The sequence below is a fragment of the Microtus pennsylvanicus genome, chromosome 1, assembly GCF_037038515.1.
Source record: "Microtus pennsylvanicus isolate mMicPen1 chromosome 1, mMicPen1.hap1, whole genome shotgun sequence".
NCBI classification, from domain to species: Eukaryota; Metazoa; Chordata; class Mammalia; order Rodentia; family Cricetidae; genus Microtus; species Microtus pennsylvanicus.
In genome coordinates, this window is record NC_134579.1 from 98408019 (window position 1) to 98435424 (window position 27406).

General features: G+C 47.2%; 1 protein-coding gene across 1 annotated transcript; it reads right to left on the reverse strand.

The window, feature by feature from the left end:
- Nucleotides 1-8422: 8422 nt before the first annotated feature.
- On the reverse strand, nt 8423-16107 carry Azgp1 (alpha-2-glycoprotein 1, zinc-binding). The gene is made up of 4 exons (XM_075975463.1): nt 15995-16107; nt 12804-13064; nt 10874-11149; nt 8423-9014 (listed from the first exon to the last, which is right to left on the reverse strand). Exons 1-4 carry the CDS (start codon nt 16053-16055, stop codon nt 8692-8694), a joined length of 921 nt encoding a protein of 306 aa, XP_075831578.1. The 5' UTR covers nt 16056-16107; the 3' UTR covers nt 8423-8691.
- Between the last annotated feature and the right edge of the window lie 11299 nt (nt 16108-27406).

Genomic DNA, 27406 nt, shown 5'->3' on the forward strand with positions numbered 1-27406 from the left:
GTCACTTTCAACACAAATCTGAAAAACAAACAAAACAAAACCCAGATCAAATCATACAAAAAAAAAAAAACAACAACAAAAGGAAAAAAGTATAAGAAAGAAAAAAAAAAAGAAAGAAAAAGGAGAAAATGGCCAAGAAAGCCTGCCTATCTCCTTTTTCCCTCTTCCTCTTTGTCCTTTACTTTTTCTGATCCCCTAAAATCTAGGACCTAAATCAATGGTTCTCAACCTTCCTAGTGCTGAGACCTTTTAATGCAGTTCCTCATGGGACACCGCTGTCGTTGAGGCATTTCTGCTCCAGTAAGTAACCCCTCACCTACATTCCTGTAAATAGCCCCAGCAAGACACATCGGTTCTCCAATTTTGGTGGTGACCGTACTTTGGTCTGTAGGGGCTTCCCTGTCTGGGATGAACAGACATGCATGTTAGGTCTCCCCAGGAAAAGTGTCGTCACACAAGCCCACGCTCACGCAATCAAACCTAGTTAAACTAAGCAAGTCATAAGCTAAAAGAAGCACTTGCTGAAAGAAAGAAAAAGAAAAGAAATCATTGATAGTTTAATGTTTACTTCATAGGCTTTTAGGAACCTGCTAACTTTTCGGAATCCACAGCAGGAGCTATATTGCCATCTAGTGGCCATAATGTGAAACTGCAAACAGAATCTACCTTTAAGGCAGATTCTGTTTTCTGTTTTCTGAGGAGGGTGCCTGGAGATCTTCCTTATTTGCATTAAAGAGCATCCATGGACTGTGTCCCAACAGAATGCAACAGTTACTTTTCCCGTTGTTGTGAAAAATACCCGGCAACAGCGACTTCAGGAAGGAGGGTTGGTTTGGAGGCGGCCGAGCTTGAAGCAGCAGGTCATCTTGCATCCACAATCAAGAAGCAGAGCAGGAGAGGGGAACGGGGTGTGAGGGAAAATAGGGTGGGGAGGGCAGGAGAGATGCTCAGCTCACTTTGTCCTTTTTCTTCAGTCTGGTACTGCCCACATTTAGACACCGCAATTAACCTAATGTGGACAGTCTGTCACAGAGGAGTCCAGAGTCTCTTAAGGGATTTTTAGTTCCTGTCAAGTTGACAATCGATATTAACCATTACTGGGGATCTGGGAGAAAGTACAGTTAGGACTCCTTAGTTCAGCCCACTGGGTCCTTTTATCTCTCTGCCAGCTCTTTTTTTTCCCTCAAATTGAAAATAGATTCTTCTCTCATACAAAGCATCCAGACCACACTTTCCCCTTCCTCCACTCCTCTAGTTCCCCCCACCTCCCCTTTCCTCCAGATCCACCTCTCCTTTTCCTCTTTAGAAAAGAGCACACCTCAAAGAGATGACAGCCAACCAGGACAAAACAAAATACAGTAAGACGAGGCAAAAGCCCTCATATCAAGGCTGGACAAGGCAACCCAATAGGAGGAAAAGAGTCCCAAGAGCAGGCAAAAGAGTCAGAGACACACCTGCGCCCACTGTCAGGAGTCCCACAAAACACGAAGCTAACAGTCAGAATATATGCGGAAGATCTGGTGCAGACTCATACAGGCCGGGTGCTTGCTGGTTCAGTCTCTGTGAGTCCTGCTTGGTTGGTTCCATGGGTCATGTTCTTCTGGTGTCCTCCATCCCCTCCCACAACCTTTTCTCCATCCAGGAAGGGGCAACCCTCTCTAAGCTCCAAAACCCCTATGGTTAATTTTGTTTTTTTTTAAATATTTATTTATTTATTATGTATACAATATTCTGTCTGTGTGTATACCTGCAGGCCAGAAGAGGGCACCAGACCTCATTACAGATGGTTGTGAGCCACCATGTGGTTGCTGGGAATTGAACTCAGGACCTTTGGAAGAGCAGGCAATGCTCTAAACCTCTGAGCCATCTCTCCAGCCCCCCTATGGTTAATTTTGGTCAGCTAGTAGCTATCCCTGCCCTCTGATTCAAAGCAAACTTTATTGTCAGAATGTGATCAAAATATCACACAACACTACCTTGCATGCTAATTTGTTTATTTCCATAAAAACATTTATCTATTTGTGTGTGTGTGTGAGTGCGTGCTTGTGTGGAGGTTAGGAGGCCTCGTTGTACAGTCTGTTTTCTCCTTTACCACAGAGGTTCTGGGGATTGAACTCAGGTCATCAGGCTTGGCCACGAGCATCTTCACCCACTGAGGCATCCTGCCCAGCCCTCGCGTACTAATTTCAAAAAGCAATGTGAGAGATGGGAGGAGCCATCTTGACTTTACCTCCAGATTCCTGTCATGGCTGTGGAGACCCAGCCAGGACTTCTGCTTTTCGGCCACAAAGGGGATGAATGGCTTGGGCTCTGTAGAAGGCACCGGGTTGGCCTGAGTTACAATAATGTGAGGAGGGTCGGAGAGAGAAATAGAATGGACTGGATTGCAGGCTGGTCCTGACAGGCTACGCTGAGAATCTGGACAGTGACTGCCCTGGGAATTTCGCTATCCTCTCTAACCATGGCTTCTTAATCTGCAAGCTCTACTTAATACGAATTGAAACTATTTTAGAAATGACTGCACCTGTAATACTCCCTCTTGTAATTATTCTTCAAACGGGATAGAATAGTATTTATTTACACAACATTTACATTGTAAGTCATCAGGACATGATTTAAAGTGTATGAGAAGATGTAGATAGGTTATATGCAATGCGCCTGGTGTGTGTGTGTGTGTGTGTATACACATTTGTGTGACTGGATTCAGGTGCGCACAGCCACAGTGTGCATGTGGAAGTCAGAGGGCAATCTTTGGCGTTTGCCGGAAACCGTGGAGTTGGCTTGGCCTATCTGTCTTGAGAGGCATGCCTCATAGGTTTTTCAGGTGAAGAGTCCATGGCTCCTGAGGCATAATGTATCTTCCTGTTCCTGAGAGACCAATGCCTTCCTTCAGGCAGTGAAACATTCAGGTCACTTGTGTTTCTCCGTATGTTCCCTTGGTTGTCAAAGAAGCATGAAGGCTTGACAGGGCAATAGGTCTTACACATTAATCTTGTGTACTCTGTATAGCTTGCAAACCTTATTGTATCCTGGCAACTACCCCTGTATTGATCTTGGCCCACAAGCTTCAGGAGACTCTTTTGTCTTCATCTCCTACCTCTCCATTGCAGCACCGGGAATACAGATGTGTGTGCTGCCTTGTCTAGCTTTGACATGAGTTCTGTGGATCCAAACTCAGACTGTCAGACTCGTGTGGCAAATGCTTTACCCACCGAGCCCCCTCCCCAACACATTTTACTTTGTTCTTAAAATTTTTGTGGTACTAGGAATTGAACCCAAGACCTTGGGAATGCTATGCAAATGTTCGGCCACTGAACCGCATTACCAACGCTCCTCCCTTCCCCAAGTAATGAGGGCACTAAGTGCTCACTAGATATTTGTTCTATGCAGTAAGAAGAGAGGAGAGCTGGAGAGATGGCTGCTCTTCCAGAGGACCCGAGTTCAGCTCCTGGCACCCACACCTGGCAGCTCACACCTGCCTGTAACTCCAGATCTAGGGGATCTGATGCCATCTTATAGCTTCCACAGGCACTCAAACACAGATGCCACACACACACACGCACGAGCGTGCACACACACACAAAAATAATAAAAAGTATTTATCGAGGGGCTAGAGAAAAGTCTCAGAGGTTAAGAGCACTGGCTGCTCTTCCAGAGGTCCTGAGTTCAATTCCCAGCAACCACATGGTGGCTCACAACCATCTGTAATGAGATCTGGTGCCCTCTTCTGACCTGCATGCATACATGCAGGCAGAACACTGTATTTGTAATAAATAAATACATCTTAAAAATATTTATCAAAAGAAGAAAGGAGGGGGCCAGGGAGAGGTGGGAAGAAGAGATAGAAATAAGGTTTATTTATTTTTTTTTTAAATTTATTTTTAATGCAGCAAGACAAAATATTGCACCTGTTCTCTCATATGCAAAATCTCTCTCTCTCTCTCTCTCTCCCTCTCTCCCTCTCTCCCTCTCTCCTCTCTCTGCTTTCTCTCATGTATATCTGTGATATGAGAGTAGAAGGACTATATTAGGGAGGAAGGGGAGCAGCAGGAAGTGGAGGAGGGACAGGGGAGGGTGGCGGGGCAGTATGAGCAAAGCACAGTGATACATGCATGTATGAAAATGCCATGATGAGACACAGTTCTTTGCTATGTATGGAACCTGGAGGCAGGAGTGGATGCAGAAGCCGTGGAGGGATGCTGTTTACTGTCTTGCTCTCCATGGCTTGCACACTCTGCTTTGTTATAGAACCCAGGACAGCCAGCCTACGGGTAGGTAGCACCATCCACAGTACCTCCCACATCAATCACTAATTAGGAAAATGCTCTATGAATTTGCTTGTAACCTGAATTTATGAAAGCATTTTCTCAGTTGAGGTTCCCATGTCTCAAATGACTCTAGCTTGCATCAGATTTACATAAAACTAACTAGCATACATACACACAACACAGAGACAGACAGACAGACAGACAGACACAGAGTTGTACTTGGCCAAGTCTTCAATGTGATTTGATGTTTATCACCCACTCCCCAACCAGGGAGCTATCACCAAAGGAATGCTCCAGAGAGTCAAGGTTATACCAAGGATGTTAAGACTTACCTAAGGGGGGTGGGCTGGAGGGATGGCTCAGCTACCTCTTCCAGAGGATCCAGATTTGATTCCTAGCACCCACATGGCAGCTCACAACCATCCACAACTCTAGTTCCAGGGAAATGATGCCCTGTATGTTTGTTTTGCACAGATATACATGCAAGCAAAGCAAAACCCCTACAAATACACACACAGACACACACAGACACACACACACACACACAGACACACACAGACACACAGACACACACACACACAGACACACAGACACACACACACACACACACACACACACACACACACACACACACACACACACACACACACAGAGGAATGAACCACTGAAGGAGGCCTTTCCAAGCTGGTGCACCTTCCAGTTGCACTTGAAGTTGGTTTTGTCTAGAGAAGAATTTGTTGTTGTTGCCTTTTCCCTTCGGAGATAAATAAGCTGGCCTTGAACTCTTACTCCTTTTGCCTCCCTTAGCCTCCCAAGCCTACCAAGTCTAGGGACAATGATTTTGCACCAGCGTGCCTGTATTGCTTGTGGTACTTGGCACAGAGGTGCTGGAGGTGACCATGAGAGGTTCCACATTTAGGTCTTGGGACTCTTTTGTCCTCCAGGTGTTCCAAATCTGTGCCTATGGCCCAACCCTGCTTACACATAATGTCGCTTGGCAGACTTGTGAGACTTCCCCTTCTCAAACATCTCACACACAGTTGGTTAGGAGCCATGTTTTGACTCCTAAGCTGAATTAATACTTCATACCCCTCGGAAACCTGACACCCTCCAGGAAGTTTGATATGGACTTCTGAGTGGCCCTGTGTCGCTCTCTTCCTCTAAGACATTTGTCAAGAACTTAGTCTCCTGAGGTCCTGCCCCCCTCCACCTGCCAACACCCTTCACCCCTCACATCTCTCTTGTCAAAATGGCCAGGTGTCATATTTCAGTCTTTTTCAGTTCTGGCTTGCTTATGCCGACGCTGTCTCTCTGTCTTTGTCTCTCTCTCCCTCACCCCCTCTCATGTCTCAGGTAGCCCCGGTGGGTCTCAAAGTGCTATCCAGCCAAGGATGATCTTCAGCCTGTCATTACAGACATGCCTTAGCACACCCAGTTTTATGTGATGCTGGCGTGAAACCCAGGGCTTTGTGCATTTTATGAGTGCTCTAAGCCCAGGATGATCAATCCAGGTTCTTAAAGGCTCTTTCTGTTTTCTTTTCTTGAGACAAGGACTTACCATGCATAGTCCAGGCTGACCTCAAACTTGCAGCGATCCTCCTTCTGCAACCTTCCAAGTCCTGGGATCATAGGTGAGTGCTAGCATGCCTGAATAGGAAGGAAATCCTAGTTGGACATGGAAGAAGGACACAGGCATAGATGGGTGAGGCTTCATCCAAACGTAAGTGAAGATTCTGCTCAGCCTTTGAGCCTGCATGGCAGTGGGTGACTCAGTTGAGAAAATAGGCTCAAATGGACTTGGAGGGAGTCCAAGAAAATCAAACCTGTTTCCTGATCTTTCTGGGTGTGCTCTGGAGAGAATGTGCTTCTCAGGTGTGTGTCCTGAGGCTAGAATGGTATGGGGAAGACTGAAAGTGGAGGTTGGTGTCTCACAAGTAGAAAGGTTGCTACGGAAACAGAGGTACAGAGGTCTGTTTGTGTAGACTGCTTTTCTTTTCTTTTTCTTCTTCTTTCTTTCTTTTTTTCAGGAAGGTCTTATTATGTAGTTTTGGCTGTGTTAGAACTCACTGTGTAGACCAGTCTGGCCTCAAATTCATAGAGTTGCCTTGAATATGCAGATTTTTTGAAAGCCAGAGTTATCAGAGCCATGGCTATATCTGTGGCTATCAGATAAAATTGAGAGGTAGCACAAGGGAGATCATGGAGGAAGGAAGGGAAGGAGGGAGAGAGGGAGAGGGGTGTATGTGCCGGTTACAGGAGCTGGTTTTCTCCTTCTGCCATGTAGGTCCCAGAGATTGAAGTCAGGCCATAAGGCTTGGCAGCAAGCACCTTTACCTACTGAGCCGCCTTGACAGCCCTTATGATTGATTAGTTTTATTTGCCAATTTGACACAACCTAGAGTATCAATGAAGGGATTGCCCATATTAGACGAGTCTTTGAACATATCTGTTTAGATTATCTTGATTATGTTAATTGAGGTGAGAAGATCTCTAGCCACTGTGGGTGGTACCATTCCTTAGGAAGGAGACCCTGGACTGTATAAATGCAGAGAGGGTACTAAATAGCTGTAGAAACGCACGCATTCATTTCTCTCTCTGCTCTTGACTGTGGAAGTGATTCGTTCCTGCCTTGGCTTCTCCACAGTGATGGACTACAGCTGTTTAGTAATTTCTTTCATGACTACAAACTTCCATTTTTAAATTATTTATTTATTTATTATGTATACAGTATTCTGTATGTGTGTATGCCTGAAGGCCAGACGAGGGCACTAGACCTCTTTACAGATGGTTGTGAGCCACCATGTGGTTGCTGGGAATTGAACTCAGGACCTTTGGAAGAGCAGGCAATGCTCTTAACCGCTGAGCCATCTCTCCAGCCCCCAAACTTCCATCTTGAAGACACAGAATGCTAAAAGGGAGGTGAAGCAACAGGATGGTCAAAAGTGGTGCAAAAATATTTTATCCTGCAGGGGATCTCATTAAGTTCAGGAAGTAAACCAAACTCACTAGCTTCAGGACGTCACTGAAACTGATCACACTTACTAGGCCACCACCCTCTCCAAGCCTATGTGAGCATTCGCAGACAAATGGAGTTTCCTCGAAGAAGCATAGAACAGTCTTGTTGCCTGGGAGAGGCTCTGACTGGCTGAGCTAACTTGCAAAGGTCACTTCAGACTACTGAGCAGCCTACTGTAGTGGCCTCAGGGCTCCCAGTTTTCACGAGCTGTCCCCCATGTTGCGGTAGACTTTGGTGACGAAACTGAGTTATTTCTGCTCTTGTAAGTAACCCCTTATCCATATTCATGTAAATAATTCCAACTAATCGGTTCACCAAGTGGACCTTTGGTGGTATCCTTTCTTTAATCTGTAGTTGGTTTTCTAACTGGGGTTAGTAGACGTTTGTTCACGTCTCCCCAGGAATAGCATCACACAGCAGAGCCCTGGAAGTATAAGTCAGATAAACCTTTTTTCTCTTAAGATTGCTTTTGTCAGCTCATCATTTTACAGCAACAGAAATGAAATGAAGACATCTTTGAGTGAATGAGAATATTCCCATGAATCAACTGTGCGGGAGCAGGACTTGGGGAATATTAGTTTAAGATGTGTTACATTTGTTTATGCTGTGGAATATATGTTTAATGATGCAAAGATGTGTTGTATTCTTTTATGATGCATTTGCCTAACTCTGTAAAGACTTGTTACTTTGTCTGCCTAAAACACCTGGTTGGTATAATAAAGAGCTGAATGGCCAACAGTTAGGCAGGAGAAAGAAATAGGTGGGGATACCATGCAGAGAGAATAAATAGAAGGAGAAATGGAGGCTAGAAAAGAAGAAGGAGAAGAAGGAGGGGCAAGAAAAGGAGGAGAGGAGGACACCAGGGGCCAGCCACCCAGCCACACACCCAGTCACAGAGTAAGAAGGTAAGAAAGACATAGAATAAAGAAAGGCTGAGAAGCCCAGAGGCAAAACATAGAAGAAGAGAAACATGTTAATTTTAAGTTAGAAAAGCTGGCTAGACATAAGCCAAACTAAGGCTGCACATTCATAAGTAAGAGTAAGTCTCCGTGTACTTTTTTAGGAGCTGGGTGGCAGGCCCCAAAAGAGTATAAATAAATAAATGAATAAATAAATAAATACACAGGACACATGAACGTCAACTCACACTTTTATAATCTCCGAGGTTAAAACACCTTCCTATACAGTGCCAGGCATGAGGGGCACTGTGAGGGCTTACAGGTCAATCAGTGAGTTTTTCAAGACCAGGTGGTTTGACGTTGAGCGTAAACTCAGTGCTTGGTATTGAAGTCTTTTGTCCCCACACCTGCTCCTTGGATTCTTGTTGGCTGTTGTACCATGGAAGGCTTGTGGGTGACAATGACTTCTGAAGTTCAACTCTCTCTCACGTCACGCAGAGAGAGTGACTTACTGAGGCCGAGTTGCCACCTTGCTTTCGGCTTTTGCTCTCTTTGCCTCATCCCACTGCACCGAGAGAGATTGGGACAGTCCACTGTGTTCCACGTGGCAGAAGTAGGGGTCTCTGTCCTGAGCAGGGACTTCCACCTCCACCCAGGATAGGTATGTCCCATTTCCACTGGGAAAAACACCTCTTGATTCAGATGCTGGCATCTTGCCATCCTGGTTCCAGTGTAGACTAATTCCTTGAGGGTAGAAGTCATAGGCCAGGCATTTGAATATCCTGCTTCTTCCTGGGGTTGCACGGCTGGTGATGGTCACAGTGGGAGGATCTGTGGAGGGGTAACGTGTGCACATTGGGAGTTTAAGGTGGACTTTTTCCTTCCACGCTTTCATTCCTAACTGCCTGGATGACCATCCAATCTGACTCCTCCAAGAGACCTTTGTGAAGCTTGACAAGGTCTAGGCCTTCTCCCAAGCTTTCCCTGTTACCTTAGGGTATATGGCCACAGCTACCCTCTCATGTCCTGCCTCATGCTATGGTGTATTGACTTCAGTTGGCAACAGACTGAGTCGGGGTTGGGGAGATGGCTCCGTGGGTAAAGATCTTGCTGTGCAAACATGATGGTCTGAGTTTGAATCTCCAGAATATATGTAAAAGTTGGATGCAGTCATGAATGTCTCCATTCCCAGAGCTCATATATGGCGATGGGTAACAGAGACAGGGAAATACTTGGAAGCTGATGGCAGGCTAGCCTGGTGCCTCAAATGAGGTGGAAGGTGGGGACCAACAGCTGAGGCTGTCTTCTTATCTCCACACATGCATCACCATACACATACACTCTCATACATACAGCTATGCATACATGCACACATCATACATATGCAGAGCTAACAATACATAGAGACAGGTTGGCCTTGAATTTGTGATATTCCTGCCCTGAGTGCTAGGATTACTGGAACCTTCCACCATGCCCAGATTCTGAGTGTCTTGGGTGTGCTTTACAGTCCCTCTGCCATCTCGGCTCAGCTCCTCAGTTCTGTCCACATCTCTGTCCATTAAGTGCTTTCCTTTTCTAAATAGTCTTTCTAGCTGTTTTCCAGTGGAAGTCTCAGCGTGGGGCACTTGATTCTGCTCCTGCTTGTTCATCTTTTCTAACCAGATGTATTATACACCTACCTCCTTGCTACAAACAAGACAAGACACATCACCGTATTGAGGAACTGCTATGGAGTTTGGAATCTGAAATACGGAATTGGATTGCCAGCTGAAGCTGAATCCCAGTTCTTTCTTTCTCCATCCCTCCCACCCCTTTCAGAGACAGGATATAGCTGCCTTGGTACTTGACTTGTAGGCTGGCCCTGAACTCATGGCAATCCTCTAGCCTCAGCCTTTTAAGTGCTGGGATTACAACATGTGCTATTAAGTGAGGATTATTTAAGGAACCTTGCCATTGAATCAATTTTGTTTCTGATTTTTTTTTGGTGTGTGTGTGTGTGTGTGTGTGTGTATGTTTAAGATTGAATCCAGACTCTTGTATATGCTAGGCAGGTGCTCTACCACTGAAACACACCCCAGCCCCTCACTGGGGAATTCTAGGTAGGGGTTCTACCACTGAGTCACACCCCAGCTCCTCTCTGGGGGTTCTAGGCAGGGGCTCTACCACTGAGCCACACCCCAGCCCCTCACTGGGGGATTCTAGACAGGTGCTCTACCACTGAGCCACACCCCAGCCCCTCACTGGGGGATTCTAGGCAGGTGCTCTACCACTGAGCCACACCCCAGCCCCTCACTGGGGGATTCTAGGCAGGTGCTCTACCACTGAGCCACACCCCAGCCCCTCACTGGGGGATTCTAGGCAGGGGCTCTACCACTGAGCCACACCCCAGCCCCTCACTGGGGATTCTAGGCAGGGGCTCTACCACTGAGCCACACCCCAGCCCCTCACTGGTAGGTTCTAGTGCTCTAAAACTGAGCTATACCCTCTAGCTCTTCCCACTTGAAGTTTCGATGAACATTTCCTTTTGGCTTTCACATCATGTCTTCAGAAGGCCTGACCCTTAGTAGATGAGACTTCCACTGGAAAACTGGGGGATTAAGGGACTGATGGGGTTGATGGGACACCCTGAGCCTGGGATCACCTTGATTTTCAGTTCAGTACTTGGAGCAGGTCATAAAAGCTGTGCATACCTTTTTGGTCCAGGTGAGATCTGCTGTAGCTCAGGTACCTCTTCAGCATCGCAGGACACTCCTCCTCCAGGTAAGCCTTGGCTCGCTGCACGTAGACTTTTTCTGCTTCCCACTTCTGCTTGGTGATCGCAGCTGCCGGGTCTAAGGGGATCCAGGCTGGGATTTCTTTGTTGAATTCGATGAAATCCTGTCCGTCGTAGGCATACCTCCAGAACGCTCCACTGCTTCTGTTGTTCGACAGCTCACAACCGAACATTCCCTGGAAGGTGTGAGACCCTGAAGCCTCCCCGACCCCACAGGGAGTCAGTCAGACGGGTGCCGGCTCCAGCTGAGCGACTTTCATTCCTGCGTGCTTGGGACATCTAAACACTCAGTTCTGTATCTTGTGCTGCTAGCCAGGCACACAGCAGAGGAACAAACTACTTGACTGGGCATTTCAGGCCACTCGGAGTGTAACTGTATTCTTTATAGTTGGAGAGTTTCATAAACTAAGGACAGATTCTAAGTCTGTTGCTTTCTAACAGGGTCAGATGCTCTGGGTACCAAGGATGACCTTGAACTCCCGACCGTCCTGCTTCATTTCACTAGTGCTGGGTTTACAGGTGTGTGACCCTGTTCCCAGTTTTATGTGGTCGTCGGGACTGAGCCTCTTGTGTGCTAGGCAAGCGCTCCGATTTCAAGCTTTTTTGCATCATCTGATCTAATGAACCCGCTTGCATTAGTGGGATTCTTCAGGATTAAACATAATCACACTGAACAGCATTTCCAAGTTATATAGGAATTATCCGTGGTTTCTTAGAGATTATAGGAGTTTCTACTTGTGGGGAGTCCATTTTGCATTCAAATCATCACTCTATACGTAATTTGATCATTTCCCTATTTCCAGTGGTTAGTATCTGACTTATTGATTTGTTTTATTTTGGGGACAGGGCCTCATTTTGTTTCCCAGGCTGTCTTGGATCTCATTATGTAGCACAGGCTGCCACATGGCAAGCCCCCTGTCTTCACTTTCTGGATGCTGGGATTACTGGTCAACCACCATCCTTGGTGTTTACCCCAAACCTCTAAAGCCTTTATCCACTTGCCTATGGACAGTGACCTTATACAGAATGACCTACCTAGCACAGGGAAGTCTGATCACAACAGCGAGTGTTTACCCAGTCCTGAGTGCTGCTGTTGGCACAGGCTCTAGGCTCTAGCTATCTGGGTTTCAATTCTAGATCTTTCCCTGCTCCGCCCACCTGCCTTGTTAAATGAGCTATGAAATGTAAGTAAGCTTAAGTGAAACGCCTAAAAAAATCCTCGAAATGACAACTGTGACAATAATCTTTGAAGATGTTATTTTGATCATTAAATGTGTTCGTGCCTGAGGCCTGGCACAGAGTAAGTGGTCAGTAAGTTCAAATTACTGTTAATTTCTTTCTTATTAATTAAATAATTGCGGTGTGTGTGTGTGTGTGTGTGTGTGTGGTGTAAGTGCATGGGTGTGTGTGTGCAGGTATGTGTACCCTTGCATGCACACTCAGAGCCCACAGGATGCTGGGATGCTTCTCTATTGCTTTCCATGGGGATAGTGTTGAATCTGATACCTTCTCAAGTGGATGGGAGCATGGGGTTGAAAGGTCAGTGGTCCCTGGGTAAGGAGTGACTCTGATACCACTTCCTTTAAGGGCTGAGGTATGGAGCAAGGATAGGATAGTAATAGCCATGGGGAAGGAAGAGGTAGATGTGAGTGGAGGGGGTGGGGTTGTAGATAAACATATGCACCTACCTGTGCTTCCTGCTCCCCTCCCGTGTGTGTGTGTGTGTGTGTGTGTGTGTGTGTGTGACTAGTTCTATCCGGTGGAATTCTTTCCACTCATATTCATGGGGCTAAGGGGCTGCCTCAGGGTAAACACTCCATCTCATTGGTCTATAATAGCTCACTGACCTGCACTGTCCTCATAATAGTCCATGATGTCTTTCAGGGTCACGAGGAAGATCTCTTCCCTGGCCCTCTGAAGCTGGCTCTCCTTCTCCCAGTCCTCCATTCCTTCTGCCTGGCTCCAGGGCCCCACGGGCTCCGCCTTCCTGCTGTTGCTGTTGTAGCGGAAGAAGGCCTGGTCATTGAGAAACGCAGTGGCTTGAAACCTGGGGAAGCCTTTGCTGGGCCTGGACAAGCCGGTGTAGAGGAAGATCAGAGAGTAAGGCCCTGCAGGAGAGGAGAAAATTCTCAGGGGCAGAGTTTATGCACAGAAGGCCCACTGCAGACTGCAGAGACCCAGGAAGGAGGACTTGGCCATGGAGCTTCTTCATCCACCGCTCTTCCTGCCACCTCACACGCTGGGGGCTCACTCATGAAGGGTCTCTGCTTGTCCTGGGGATGTCATGTCAGGAGTTGTTCTGTGTTGTGTTCTGTGTTACACTGTATCCTCTAATTTGCATATAAAGTTATTTGTGTGTGTGCGTATTGTATGTGATGTATGTATGGGTTCTTGTGGGTGTGAGCACATGTACATGATGTAGAGGTCAGAGGTCAAGTTGAGATGTCTTCCTTCATCACTCTTCATCTTCTTTTAAAAGTTGTATTTATGTGTGTATGTGTGTGAGAGAGACTTGTGCACACACATGCATGCACATGCCACTGTATGTGTAACAGTCAGAGGACAGCTTGAAGGGGTTGGTTCTCTTTACCATGTGGGTCCCCGTGATCACAGTTAGTTATCAGCCTTGCTGCTAAATACTGTTACTGCTAAGCCATCTCTCTGGTCTGTCACCTTAGTTTTTCGAGATAAGGTCTCTCACTGGACCTGGAGTAGTTCATCAGTTCAGGCAGCAGGTTGGCCTATAAATGAACTCTAGGGCTCTGCCTCTCTATCTGTCAGTCTGTCTCTATCTATCTATCTATCTATCTATCTATCTATCTATCTATCTATCTATCTATCCATCCGCTATCTACTATCTCTCTCTATCTCTCTATTTCTCTATCTTTCTATCTGTCATATATTCACCCATCTAGCTATCACCTATCTACATCTTCCTGTCTATCTGTTCATACAACCGTCATCTGTCTACCCATCCCTGTTTATATTTTTCCATCCATCCATCCATCCATCCATCCATCCATCCATCCATCATCCATCCATCCATCATCCATCCATCCATCCATCATCCATCCATCCATCATCCATCCATCCATCCATCCATCCATCCATCCATCCATCATCCATCCATCCATGTAACCATCCATCCATCCATCCATCCATCCATGTATCTATACCATTAGTTCTGTTTCTCTAGAGATCCTGTACTAATTCATATTTTCGGTATAGAATATACTTAACATTAAAACTATTTATTTAAAAAATTTTATACACTGCACATGTGTGAAGTGCCCAAAGAGGCCAGGTGTCAGACCCCTGGGACTAGTGTTACAGGAAGTTATAAACTGCCACATGAATTTTGGGAACTAAGAGCAACAAGTGCCCTTAAGCGTTGATCCCTCTCTCTCTCTCCAGCCCCTTTCGAATATACTTAACATTCTAAACTCAGTGCCTTACTATAAAGCAGACATGAATAACTATGCAACATTCTGGGAATGTACCAAGTTTTTAAACTGGCATAGTTTAGAAGTTGTCATCCAAAATTTTGTGTGCAGCAGACAGAACAGCTCATTGCCTGTGCTGGAACTGCCGACCTCTCTGGTTCTCTGCTGCCTCGTCTCACTGTGGAAGAAGGCCCTGGCTTCCTCGTAGAATCCTCCAACACGCCTCTGTATGCTTTCCTGGGATTCCTTTCATTTCCCCCCAGACAGACAAGTGTGTCCAGCCCGTAGAAGAGGGGGAGGAGAGAGGAAAGGAAACTCCGTTGTGGTTCTTTCTCAGTTTCACTGTCTGACTCCAGGCAGGTCACTTTACCTCTCTGGGTATATTTTTTCCCCATCTGAATAATAAAAAAAGTCTTGTGTGTGTATGTGGGGGGTGCATGTTCATGGGAATGTCACAGTGTCCATGAGGGTCAGAAGACAAGCTTGGATATCAGTTCTGCCTTCCATGTTGTCTGTTGCCGTGTTAGCTGGCCCATGAGCTCCTGAGGATTCTTCTGCTCTGCCTTCCGGTTTGGCCTAGGAGAGCTGGGATTATAGACAGATGTGACCACATCTGGATTTCTATGGGTTCTAAGGATCTGAACCCAAGTCCTCAAGATCATGCAGCAAGTATTTTATCCACTGAGCCACCTCTCCAGCCCTGATCTGGATTTTAGATTCAGAGTCTCAATTCTTCTAAAAAAAAAAATCCACTATATAGTGCAGGCTTGCCTTGAACCTTTGATCCTCCTGCCTCCAGCTCCCATGTGCTGGGATCACAGGAATGAGATACAAGGTTTTTGTGGTGCTAGAGTCGTGAACCTAAGGCTTCATGCATGCCCAGCAGTCACCCTGTCAACTGAGCTGCATCGCTAGCCCTCATTCAGATTCATGGTCTTTTTTTTTTATTATTATTTTCCTTTTAAAAACAATCTTTTTTTTTAATTTTACATACCAATCCCAGTTCCCCCACCTCCCTCTTCCCCCTCCTCATCATCTCTCCCCCATCCCTAATCCACGAGGGTGAGGCGTCCTGTTGGGAGCCAACAAGCAGGACCGAGGCCCACCCCTGTGAGATTCATGTTTTTTTTTTTTTTTATATATTTTCAAGACAGGGTTTCTCCGTAGCTTTTGGTTCCTGTCCTGGAACTAGCTCTTGTAGACCAGGCTGGCCTCGAACTCACAGAGATCCGCCTGCCTCTGCCTCCCGAGTGCTGGTATTAAAGGCGTGAGCCACCACCGCCCGGCAAGATTCATGTTTTTTAATGTCTTATTTAACACAACTCTAAGCCGGGCGGTGGTGGCGCACGCCTTTAATCCCAGCACTTGGGAGGCAGAGGCAGGCGGATCTCTGTGAGTTTGAGACCAGCCTGGTCTACAGAGCTAGTTCCGATGCTTCTACAAGGGTGAGCTAGGCTAACCAGCAACTTTACAAACCCATTACCACTGTACATATGGGAATCCCCGAGACACTAGGGATCCTTCTTACGGCCCAGTATTCTGTCCTCTGCCTTCCCTTGGCTTCTCTCCCAGCCTTCCTTTGTTTTGCCACTCACCAGTCTCCTGAAGGACTGCAGGACCCAGAAGGAGAGGCAGGGACAGCAGGACAGGCACCATCGCTACTTTAGTGCCTGGGAAGACAGTCTGCCCAGGAAATAGGGCTCTTTTCCTTGAGTCTGGCGTCCTGCCCAGGGGAGGTGATTCCCCAGCCAATGGGAGAGCCGTGAGAGGAGTTCCTGTTGGAAACGTGCAGAAACCGGCCGGGCAGAGGTGTGGTCACAGGCTTCATGCACAGAAGCTGCTGAGAGCTGAGAAAGCCAGTCTCAGGACTGAGACCCTGTGTGTTCCTCAGGTGAAAGAACAGCAGTGGGGTGGAGGCTGGTAGAAAGTGTGTTACTCTTACAGTATGTGGTGAGATCCCTATGCTGGTGTCAGCGGGAGGCTTTGGGTGTTATAAGACCATGTTGTAAAGTTCTGAATATGTCCAAAGTGCTGGCCTGGTAGATTACATCTTGTGAAATCAAGGGAAAACCGAAATACACCCTCCAGCTTCCCTTGCTTTTAGGAGACTTCATCGACTGACCGATTGAGACAGGATCTCACATACCCCCAGCTGGCCTCCAGCTTCCTAGGTAGCCGATAGTGATTCTAATGCTTCTATGTCCCAAGCCCTGGAATCACAGGCATGAGCCACCACACTTGGCGGATGTGGTGCTGGGGATGGAACCTGGGGCTTCAAGCATGCCAGACTCTGCCAACTGAACTACATCCCAACTGAACTACACTCTGCCAACTGAACTACATCCCAGCTGAACTACACTCTGCCAACTGAACTACATCCCAGCACCTTAGCTGACTTTAAAGGCCACTAATTTTTAAGTCATGTGATTGAACGGTGTAGTCACCCACTAGCTTTGCTTTGAAGGCTAGAAAGCCATTGACGGTGGAGGCTGCTGCTGGCAAGGACCCCTCAAAAAGACCACCCCCAAAAGAGCTGCAGGTGCAAGGCTTTTTAAAGGGACTCGTGGGGAGGCATTTGCACAGGAGGACATCATGGTGGTTATAGAATCTAGGATAGTTGGGAACTTGGGGTGGTTTGATTTCTTCCTTCTCTTCTCCTCCCTCCCTCCCTCCCACCCTCCCTCCCTCCCTCCCTCCCTTCCTCCCTCCCTCTCTCCCTCCCTCCCTTCCTTTTTAAAGTCAGTAGAGAAAGGCTTTTATTAGGGGTGAGGAAACACACATACAGCAAGCACATAGAGAGAAAAACTGTTACAGAGTGGGTGGGGGCTCAGGAAACCCAGCCCCTTCCTCTGTCCCTCCCTTCCTCCTTCCTTCCTACCTTTCTTTTCCGAGACTAGGTGTCCTTATGCAGCTCTGACTGCCCTTGAACTTCTTTCTGATCCACCTCCCTCCTAAATGCTGGGATCACAGGCATGCACTCCCATGTCTGGTTTGCACAGTCGACTGTTATCTGTAGGATGCCAGGCGCTCTGGGTCCTGTAAATCTAAAGACAAGTGCTCGGGTAGGAAATATATATATAAAATCATCAGTTCTTTATAGATCCTTTCTCCAGGAATGGCTAACCCTGCCATTACTTTATGAGCTGCTTCACAAGTTGCTGACAAATACCAGACAAAAGCAAATTAAGGAGGGAAGGCTCACTCTGTTGTGACGAGTGTCTCCAGCTGTGTGTGAGGCTGCTGGTCCTGTTGCCCCCAAGGTCAGGAATCACAGGGGCGAATCACAGGGAATCACAGGTCACTTTCTTCTTTCTAATTCAGTCTAAGTCCGCAGCCCAAGGTGTAGTGCCACCCACGTTCAGGTTGGGTCTTGTGGAAACCCCTCTGGGAAGACAGAGTCACTAAGCTGTGTATCTTCTAGGTGGCTCTAATGATCCAGTCATGTTGGCAGAGGTTAGCCATCATAGATATAAAAAGAACATGGAAGGTAACAGTAGGCTACTTTCCCTAGACGGCAGGAAGACTGTGGGACACAGAGGAAAGTGACTTCGCACTGGAGGACAGGGAGGAGCCATCCTCTGGTGGCTTCAGTCTGGTGGTCATCCACAGCAAACTAGCAGGTAGCTAATAATGTATCGCCACTGTGAAGCAGTCAAACTAGAGGGTTTATTCAGGTTTTCTCTTGGTAGCAGGTTTATTGCTTCCAGCACTGGGGATGTGGTGGAGGAAGGTCATTGGCTAATAAAGAAACTGCCTTGGCCCATTTGATAGGCCAGCCTTTAGGTGGGTGGAGTAAACAGAACAGAATGCTGGGAGGAAGAGGAAGTGAGCTCAGACTCCATAGCTTTGCTCTCTGGGACAGACACCATGAAGCTCCGACCCAGTTTGGCAAAGCCTAGAACCATCATGGAGACAAGCCTCTGGCGTCTTTATAAGGGGTTTTTTAGACTGGGCTAATTGAACTGTGAAACCTCCACTGTGGGTGTGAATGGTACCATTCCATGGGCTGGGGTCTCTGATTAAATGAAAAAGGAGAAAGTGAGCTGTCTCTGCCCCCGACTGTGGATGCAGTGTAACTAACTGCTTCATGCTCCTGCCACCATGACTTCCTTCCACAATGGAGCATGTCCTCGAACTCTGAGACACGATAAACCTTCCCTTCCTCAAGTTGTTTGAAAGGTATTTTGTCATGGCGATAAAAAAAGTAACCAATATCACGTCTGTCTGTCTGTCTGCCTGCCTGCCTGCCTGCCTGCCTGCCTGCCTATCTATCTATCTATCTATCTATCTATCTATCTATCTATCTATCTATCTATCTATCTATCTATCTATCCATCCTCTATCTATCTCTCTCTCTGTCTGTCTTTTTCTGTCTGTCTTTTTCATCATCATCATCATCATCATCATCATCATCATCATCATCATCATCATCATTTGTGTGTGTGTGTGTGTGTGTGTACACATTCCAGAGTCAGAAGAAAACCTGCAGGAGTCAGTTCTCTCCTTCTACCATGTGGAAGGCCCTGGATATTAAACTCAGGTCCTCAGGCTAGCAACAATGTCTCTCTCTGCTGAGCCATCTGGCTGGCCTGAATTTTTTCCTTTTAGATACAGTTTCTCACTATGTAGCCCTGGCTGTACCAGTACTCTCTGTGTAGATCAGAGTGGCCTCAATTTCCCAGGAACCTTTCCACCTCTGTCTCCCTAGCACTGGAATTAAAGGCATATACTTCCACACCCAGCTGAAATACATTAAAAAATAAATTTAATTACTTATATTTGTATAGTATATATGTGTAGGGCCCACAGGTCTACCCCTCCTCCCAGGGTTCATATTGAGGATAGCTAGCAGTTTTTGGCAAAACATCTTGTTGCAGTTTCTGACAGAACATCTCGTTTGTTCCTGTGCTCCCTCTGCCCACCCTGGTGGTTAGCTATATGGGAGTCCCCCTCCCCACCCCGTATTGAGCCTGGTAATGTCCCAAATGCCTGGAGGATTTCCATTGTGCAGCAGTTAGGTATATAAGGTTTTCTCTAAGCTTGAATAAACGGCATTCTGCATTCTCTCTTTACGAATGACACACGTCTCTTGTGTTCTTTAATCTCCAGCCCCTTGCCTGACTCGCTAACGTCTGTCCCGTAGCAAGGTGCTTACATATATGTGCATGTGTGTGCATATATGCATGCTATAGCATACCTGTGGAGTCAGAATAGCTTTCAGGACTCAGTCCTCCCCTTCAGTCATGTGGTTCTCAGGGATTGAACTCGGGTCACCAGGATTGTCAGCAGGCCCCTTTACTCCCTAACTCAGTTTTCAAGACCTCAAATGAGACCAAAACCCTATGCTTTATTGCGTTTGTGAGAATTTAGAGTCCGGATCACACTAATTGTATTTGATCCTTTCATTAATTTGTCCTTTCAGTAATACGATTCATCAGGGCTGTGTGTGTGCATGCGCATGTGTGTGTATGTGAGTGTGCATGCATGCATACGTGTGTGTGTTTGTGTGTGCATGTGTCTGTATGTGTGTATGTACGTGTGTATTTGTGTGCACATGTGTCTGTCTGTATGTGTGTATATATGTGTGTGTTGTGTGTGTATGTGCATATATGTGTTGCATATGTGTGTGTGTGTGCCACACAGAAGACAGTTTGCAGTTGTTTCTCTCCTTCTTCCAGGTTGTCCCTTAGGTGTGGCAGTGCGGGTTCCTTTCCCCCCTGAGCTATCTTTCTGACCCTTCACGGGTTATTTTTTAGCAGACAGGCAAGTAAGCTAAATCAGAGCACACCACCAGAGTGAAGGGTCCCTGGTCAAGTTGGTGGCTATGGCTGCTCTCAGTATGTGGAATTAGGAGTCTCACCCTATCTCTCCTTCCTTGAGGTGGTCTCCTTCTGGAATAGGGTGAGGACCCTTTCTGTGTTTGTTTCTGTGTGTATGTGTGTGGCTGTGTGTATGCAGCACACACGTGGAGGTCAGAGGACACCTTGTGGGAGTCAGTTCTCTCCTGCCACTGTTTGGGAGGATTGAATTCCGGTCATCGGGCTTGGCAGCAGGCATCTTTCCAATTGAACCCTCTCACCTGCCCGTAAGTGGATGATTTTTAGAGATTGTCCTTACGTACGGTTCAGTTTGTTACAACTAGGTACATTAGACACAAGAATATGCATAAGGGCCAGGTGGTGGTAGTGCACACCTTTAATCTCGGCACTCAGGAGGCAGGGGCAAGTAGATCTCTGGTTTGAGGACAGCCTGGTCTACAGAGTGAATTCCAGACCAGCCAGGGCTGCACAGAGAAACCCTGTCTCAAAAGACAAACAAAAACACAAATAAAAAATAAAAAAGAATATGTATAAGGTATGACTATACAAAAAAATCACCAAGTGTACTAGGGGAAAGGGCAAGCCTGCCTTGCTCATGTGTTACTCAGGAGGGGTTTGGGGACACCTTCTGGACCCTGCAAAATGGGCTTTTATTTTTTTCTAGAGCCCAGTTCTTTTTTCTAGTTAGTGTGGCTAACTCTTACTCAGTCTTAAACCTTCTTATCTTCCTCAGTGTTCCCAACCTTGTTCTTTTAATCCAAATATTAAAAAGCCTCCCTCCTCTCTCCCTTCTCTCTGTGTGTGTGTGGGTGGTGTGCACATGCTTGTGCATTTGTGTGTGTGAGCATACCACTACTTGCATGTAGATCTCAAGGACAGCACTGGGTATCGTTCTATCTTGTTTGATCTAGTGTCTTTTTGTTCACCATTATACACACCAGGCTAGCTGGCCTGTGCAGTAGCTTCTGAGGCGTCTCCTGTCTGACTCCCATCTCTCTGTAAGTAAAACCATCAGGAACCACTGGGATTACAGATGTGAACTACTGCATTTGACTTTCTGTGGATTCTGGGGATCTGAACTCAGGACCCTGCACTTGTGCAGCGAGCACCTTACCCACGTATCCATCTCCCCCAGTCCCTAGGGTTATTTCAGGGGTAATACTTCCCACGTCCTTAGAGAAAAGGGAGAACTGAAGATGCTGTAAATAAGAAACCAAAACCATTTCTTTTTTTTCCCTTGAGGAATTTTCTTTTGCCTTATCTGTGCCCTGTCCCATATAAAGCAAACTTTCATGCTGTGTACTCTAGGTATCCTTTAAGTCAGGGTTTCTTCTGGAATCCTGGGCTGGAGCTGAAGATGAGACTACTGTTTCCTCCCACCAGTGAATATCACAAGTGCTGTGAAACCTGCTTTTTTTCCTTTGCTATTGACCTTTATGGGTGTTGCAAGCGTTGTTCCTTTAATGTTTGCTTTCAGTAGCTCGTCTGCAGGGCCGTTTGTTTGTTTCAGGAGAGTGTCTGGGTTACCATGTGGGCTGCTGGGACTGCATGCTGTGTGTGTGTATGTGTGTTGTGCATGCGTTTGTACATATGTGTGGGGGCTAGAGGTTGATGTCTTATGTTTGCCTCAGTTGTTCCCCACTTTATATCGAGACAGGACCTCCCACCAAATCGGAACCTCACGTGTTTGTCTTGACTGGTTGGCCAGTAAGTCCCGAGTATCCTCCTGTCTCTGCCTCCCTATTCCTGGGATTACAGATATGTGGCTGCTTGCTTGACTTTGGGTCCTAATATCTACACGGCAAGCGCTGTAGAGACAGCTGTCTCCCCAGATGACAGTTTATGCTTTTATGCATCCTTCTGTGCCCACATACCCACCCCCTCTGCAACTAAGCTGGGAGAAGCCATCTTTCCCACCTGCAGCTTTGGCTAAGGCATCGCAGAGGCAGAACAAACCACACTGCCTAGACTCTGGTTTCATCACCTAATGGGCCACCCACAGCTCTCCAGGGTCAGTCAGCAAAGAGCACACTTCATCCTGATCCTCGGAGGTCACACTGAGATCTCATCTGTAAAGCTCAGCTCAGAAGCCTTCTGCCACACCAGATACGTGGGTAGAGTTGGAGGCTGGTGGAGGCCAGTGTGTCTCCTACAGAACTTCACTGTGGACCATGGGGAAGAGTCATCAAAGATCAGTTTTGGTAATATTCTGATGTAACCCCGCTTCAATCGATGGGAACAATCGACTTGCCATCCCCACCTCCACTCATTTAGATAATGGTCCACCCCGCTCAAAAGCGGATGTTTGAGGAAGAGGCAGTTTCCCGTATGTCTTATGCTCCCTGCGTGTCCTTGCTTGGCATCTCAAGAATGCAGGAGCTGAAGCTGGAGAGATGGCTCTGTGGGTAAAGTACTTGGGAACTCGAGTTCAGATCCCCAGCACCCATATAAAATTTGGGTGACTGTGCACATCTGTAATCCAGCACTAGGGGGCAGACCCAGGATCACCACAGGAATGTGCGGGCAGGGGTGTTGGAGGCTTTGTTGGCAGGTATGTTAGCTGGCCAGCGCCAGGTTCGGTGGCAGACTTTGGCTTAAAAACAAGCAAGGAGCCAGGTTTGGTGGCACACACTTTTAAACCTGGCACTGCGAGGTAGAGGCAGGCGGATCTCTGTGAGTTTGAGGCAGCCTACTCTCCATAGCAAGTGATGGGCTGACCAGGGCTCCACAGTCAGTCCCCATTGCCTAAAGCAAAACAGGCAATAAGGTGGAGCAGTGATTGAGGGAGACGTTCTGAAGTTGAACTCAGGCTTCTACAAATGCCTACATGGGTGAGCACGCCTGCACACACACGTGTAAACATTCACTACCCCTCCCCCATTGTCTGTTATTGTCCAGGCCATTTCTCAGAGTATTTTCATGGGACAAAATGCCGACTCCCTTTGCAAAAACAAGCAGGTGCCCTTACTGTTATTTGCAAACACGTGATTTCACCAAGACCGATATTTCTTTATTTTTTTTCCCGTTTATTTATTTATTAAAGATTTCTGTCTCTTCCCCGCCACCGCCTCCCATTTCCCTCTCCCTCCCCCAATCAAGTTCCCCTTCCTTGTCAGCCCATAGAGCTGTCAGGGTCCCTGCCCTTTGGGAAGTCCAAGGACCACCCACCTCCATCCAGATCTAGTAAGGTCCACCCACCTCCATCCAGGTCTAGTAAGGTGAGCATCCAAACTGCCTAGGCTCCCACAAAGCCAGTACGTGCAGTAGGATCAAAAACCCATTGCCATTGTTCTTGAGTTCTCAGTAGTCCTCATTGTCCGCTATGTTCAGCAAGTCCGGTTTTATCCCAGGCTTTTTCAGACCCAGGCCAGCTGGCCTTGGTGAGTTCCCGATAGAACATCCCCATTGTCTCAGTGTGTGGGGGCACCCCTCGCGGTCCTGAGTTCCTTGTTCGTGCTCTCTCTCCTTCTGCTCCTGATTTGGACCTTGAGATTTCTGTCCGGTGCTCCAAAGTGAAGACCAATATTTCTAGACCGCAACGTAAATCTTTCCAGTGCTCATCTGGCTACAGAGAGACATTAGAATTTTAGGGGCCTAAGGGAACTTTGGCCAAGAAAGACACACAAGCTTCAGTTGGTGCCTCAGTCCATAGGGCTCTTTTTCGCAGCGCTCCTGTCTTTTTTGCAGGTGTTCTGAAAACAGCAGCAGGTCAATTTACTGGCCTGTAATTCTGGACCCTGAGGAGCACCCACACTAGGGGACAATCCTATGCCTCTCTCCCCCTCATTGCTCACCTTTTGCAGGTATTGGTGTTCTTTGCGGCTGAAAGGAGCTTTGACTTGAGTCAGCCAACTCATCTGTGATGGAGCGGTATATTAGTAAGGGTTCAGTTTTGGGAATAGTCAAAGACAATCTGGCCTTGGTTGTGGGCTTGCTATAACCGCTAGGAAAAGGGGAAAAAAAAAAAACAAAACAAAAAAATTCACTGTAACTTCTCCAAGTGGTCGCTAGGTGGCGCCATATCCTGACTGGGACCAGGACAACTTCCAAGGCCTGAGAGGAAGAAAGAACAGTGTGGTGTAATTTTACTGCAACTGATGCTCTCAGGATGCACTCGTCAGGAGGCAAAGTCCTCTGTGGGGGTGTGGGGGTGGTGCAGGTATGTGCTTTTGCCTGGATTTATGATTCCTGATTTGACATTTTAGGGAATAACCTTAGATGATTGCAGAATCTTCCAAGCCCAGCCACTCAAATAGAACCCTGGGGGCTTGTACAAGTTAGTCAAGAGCCATCTAAAACTGACTTATATCCCTAATCTCTTTTTTCTCCTCCTCCTTCCTCCTCTTCCCCTTTGTCCTCTTGATCACCCTCCTTCCCTTCTCTCCCTTCTCTCCTCCCTTTCTTCATCTTCTCCCCACCTCCTCTTCCCCACCACCTTATTTTCTCCTCTTTTCCTTCTCTTCCTCTTCTCCCTTTTATTTTGAAGCTCATGCAGCTCAGGCTAGTCTCCCGCTTGCACCGCTCCTGCCACCTCGGCTTGCTGAGCTGCTGTGTTACAGGCCTGCACCACCAGGCTTTGCTGGATCCCCGTTGGCAGGCTGTCTGTCCAAAAACCGTGTCATAGAGGCTTTTGGTCCTGGGGTCCCAAGTTCCATGCAAGGCTCTGCTCAGTGTGGGAAGAGGAGAGCCTGCACCCTGGATTCCTCTTGGATCTCTGGTGTGGCTTTGCTAGAGGAACCATCCTTTATTATCCCCTTGGCATCCACCCTTAAACCCACCCTTTAGACTCCAAGGGATTTGGTTGGAGCTGAGGTGAGGGAGAAACTGCTTGGACTTCCTTCCCTGCTTTCTATCCCAGTTCTCCCCAACTTTGGTTGCTGCAGTGCAGTTTACAGCCTGGCAGGCTTTAAAAAATTATATCTCTTGGGGCGGAGAGATGGCTCAGAGGTTAAGAGCATTGATTGCTCTTCCAGAGGTCCTGAGTTCAATTCCCAGCAACCACATGGTGGCTCACAACCATCTAAAATGAGATCTGGTGTCCTCTTCTGTCATGCAGGCAGAACACATACATACATACAATACATAATAAATCTTTAAAAAATTATAGCTCTCCCCTTAAACATGTATAAAATCGCTGGAGCGGGGATGTAGCTCAGTTGGTACTCGGCTCTGGGTACCATCTCCCCCCACAGGTGTGTTTGTGCATGTTGGGGAAGTAAAGGCAGGAGTGTGTGTAGATTGTGTAAGTGCACATGTGTGTAGGTGCTCAGGCCTGTGCAGAGGCCACAAGAGGCTGTGGAATGCCCTGCCTTACCACTCACTGCCACGTTTCTCCAAGGCAGGGTTTCTTACTGAACCTGAAGCCAGGTCGGCAGCCAGCGAGCCCAAATCTTTTCTCTCTACCCACCCCAGACAGTGTTGAGGCTACAAGAATGCATAACCACACTTTTATTTTTCATGTGGGTGCCGGGGATTTCAGACTCAAGTCCTCATGCTCCCACAATGAACACTCTTACCCTCTGAGCCACCTCTCCAGTCCTGCTTGTGTGTGAGTGTGTGTGTAAATATCTGTGCTTTTTGATAGTCTTAGGTGACCCCTGTGAAAGGGTCATTTGATCCTAAGGGGGTCGCAGCCCACAGGCTGAAAAATGCTATTCTAGGCTGTTGGGCTTCTTTGCACTCCTTACCCATGGGTGATGCCTGCTCCCCGAGTACCCGGCTACCCAGGGTCTTGGCACACATCACGAACATCTGGCTGTGGGAGGAGACTGGTCTCATCTGGTGGGAAGAGGAGGGACAGCGAGGACATTGTTGGTGGCATAAAGCAGTGCCGTGAGAGCTTCCTGGCACTAAGCCAAAGAAAGTTACTCTGAAAGAGATGCTTGTCTTGGCGTTTGAACGTCTCGACAGCAGCTTAGAAATAAATAGGCGGGACATCGCTCCCTCCAGCTCTCAGTGCCAACTGTAGCCTCCTCTCCTGAAACCCACACTGACCTGGGCTGTGGGCATTTATAAATAGAGCCATTGAGGAATCAGGAGAAATTCATGCATCACTGAAAAACGTTCTTATTGCCTGGGCCCTGGGCATCACCCCACTTTCCACCCCCAGTGCAGACATTTTAACTCTCTGGCTGGGCTAGCTGTGTGACCCCAAATGGTGGGGTCACAGTTCTCAGTGTCTAAGTGCTTGCTTACCACGAGCAGAGCTGCAGTGCACTTGACTCCGGGGACTCTTCCGAAGAAGTGGTTCAGTAAACCACGGGGAAAGTATGGTCCTTGACTTGTTTCTATTTTACCTCTTTGATTCACTGTTTCAGTGACCTATTCAGGTCATTTTTAACCCCTTCACATCTTAGTTTCCTATAACCTGAGAGTGGCATTAAAATCCACTTCCTAAGCTTGGAATGAGGGTCAAATGAGGTAATATTTGTGACTGCTGAGAAAGGTATCTAGTAAGTACACCTTAGCTAGCTTGCTTCTCTAATCTTCTCCCTTCCGTGTGCTTTCTTTGCCCTTCCTTCCTCTCCCCCTCTCCCCTCTCCTTCTCTCCCCTCCTCTCCCCTCTCCTTCTCTTCCCTCCTCTCCCCTCCCCTCTCCTCTCCTTCTCTCCCCTCTCCTTCTCTCCTCTCCCCTCCCCTCTCCTCCTCTCCCCTCTCCTTCTCACCCCTCTCCTTCTCATCTATCTTCTGTTTTTGATCTTCTCCTGCCTCTACTTCCCAAATTCTGGGATCATGAGAAAGCACACATTTGACTTAAGCTTTCTTCTCATTTATTCATTCATTCGTTCGTTTTTGTGTGTATGTGAGTGCATGTGTGTGTGGGGTCAGGGAACAACTTCCAACGGTCAGTCCTCTCCATCCACAATGTTGTGCAAACTTACAGTCATCAAAGACTTAGGTCTACACCAGATTCACTAACATTGTTTGTTATAGAAAAAAAAACCCACAGGAGCTGGAGAAATGAAATAGGAATACAGTAATAAATTCAGAGTAGAATTTACCCTTCTCCGTCTGTGGACATTCAAAGAAAAGAGTGAGTGGTAGGAGGTAGGAATACCATGAAGCGTCAGTGCCAAGCTCGTACACAGGTGCCCATTCACACATACGCATGTGCCTTAGAGAGAATGGAGTGCCATCACATTGTTTCCGAGGGCGTCTTTCTCTGAATGTCCAGCTCAGTAAAGATGAG

Bases quoted from the DNA above. Each gene is read 5' to 3' on its own strand.
- Azgp1 (XM_075975463.1), bottom strand. From the start codon at position 16,055: ATGGTGCCTGTCCTGCTGTCCCTGCCTCTCCTTCTGGGTCCTGCAGTC. The intron at 11,150-12,803 runs GTCAGTGAGCTA...GGGAGGCTTCAG, and splicing joins CTATTATGAGGACAGTGCAG to GGTCTCACACCTTCCAGGGA. The intron at 9,015-10,873 runs GTATGCACAGCT...ACCCCTCCACAG, and splicing joins ATCTCACCTGGACCAAAAAG to ATCCTCCCACTGTGACCATC.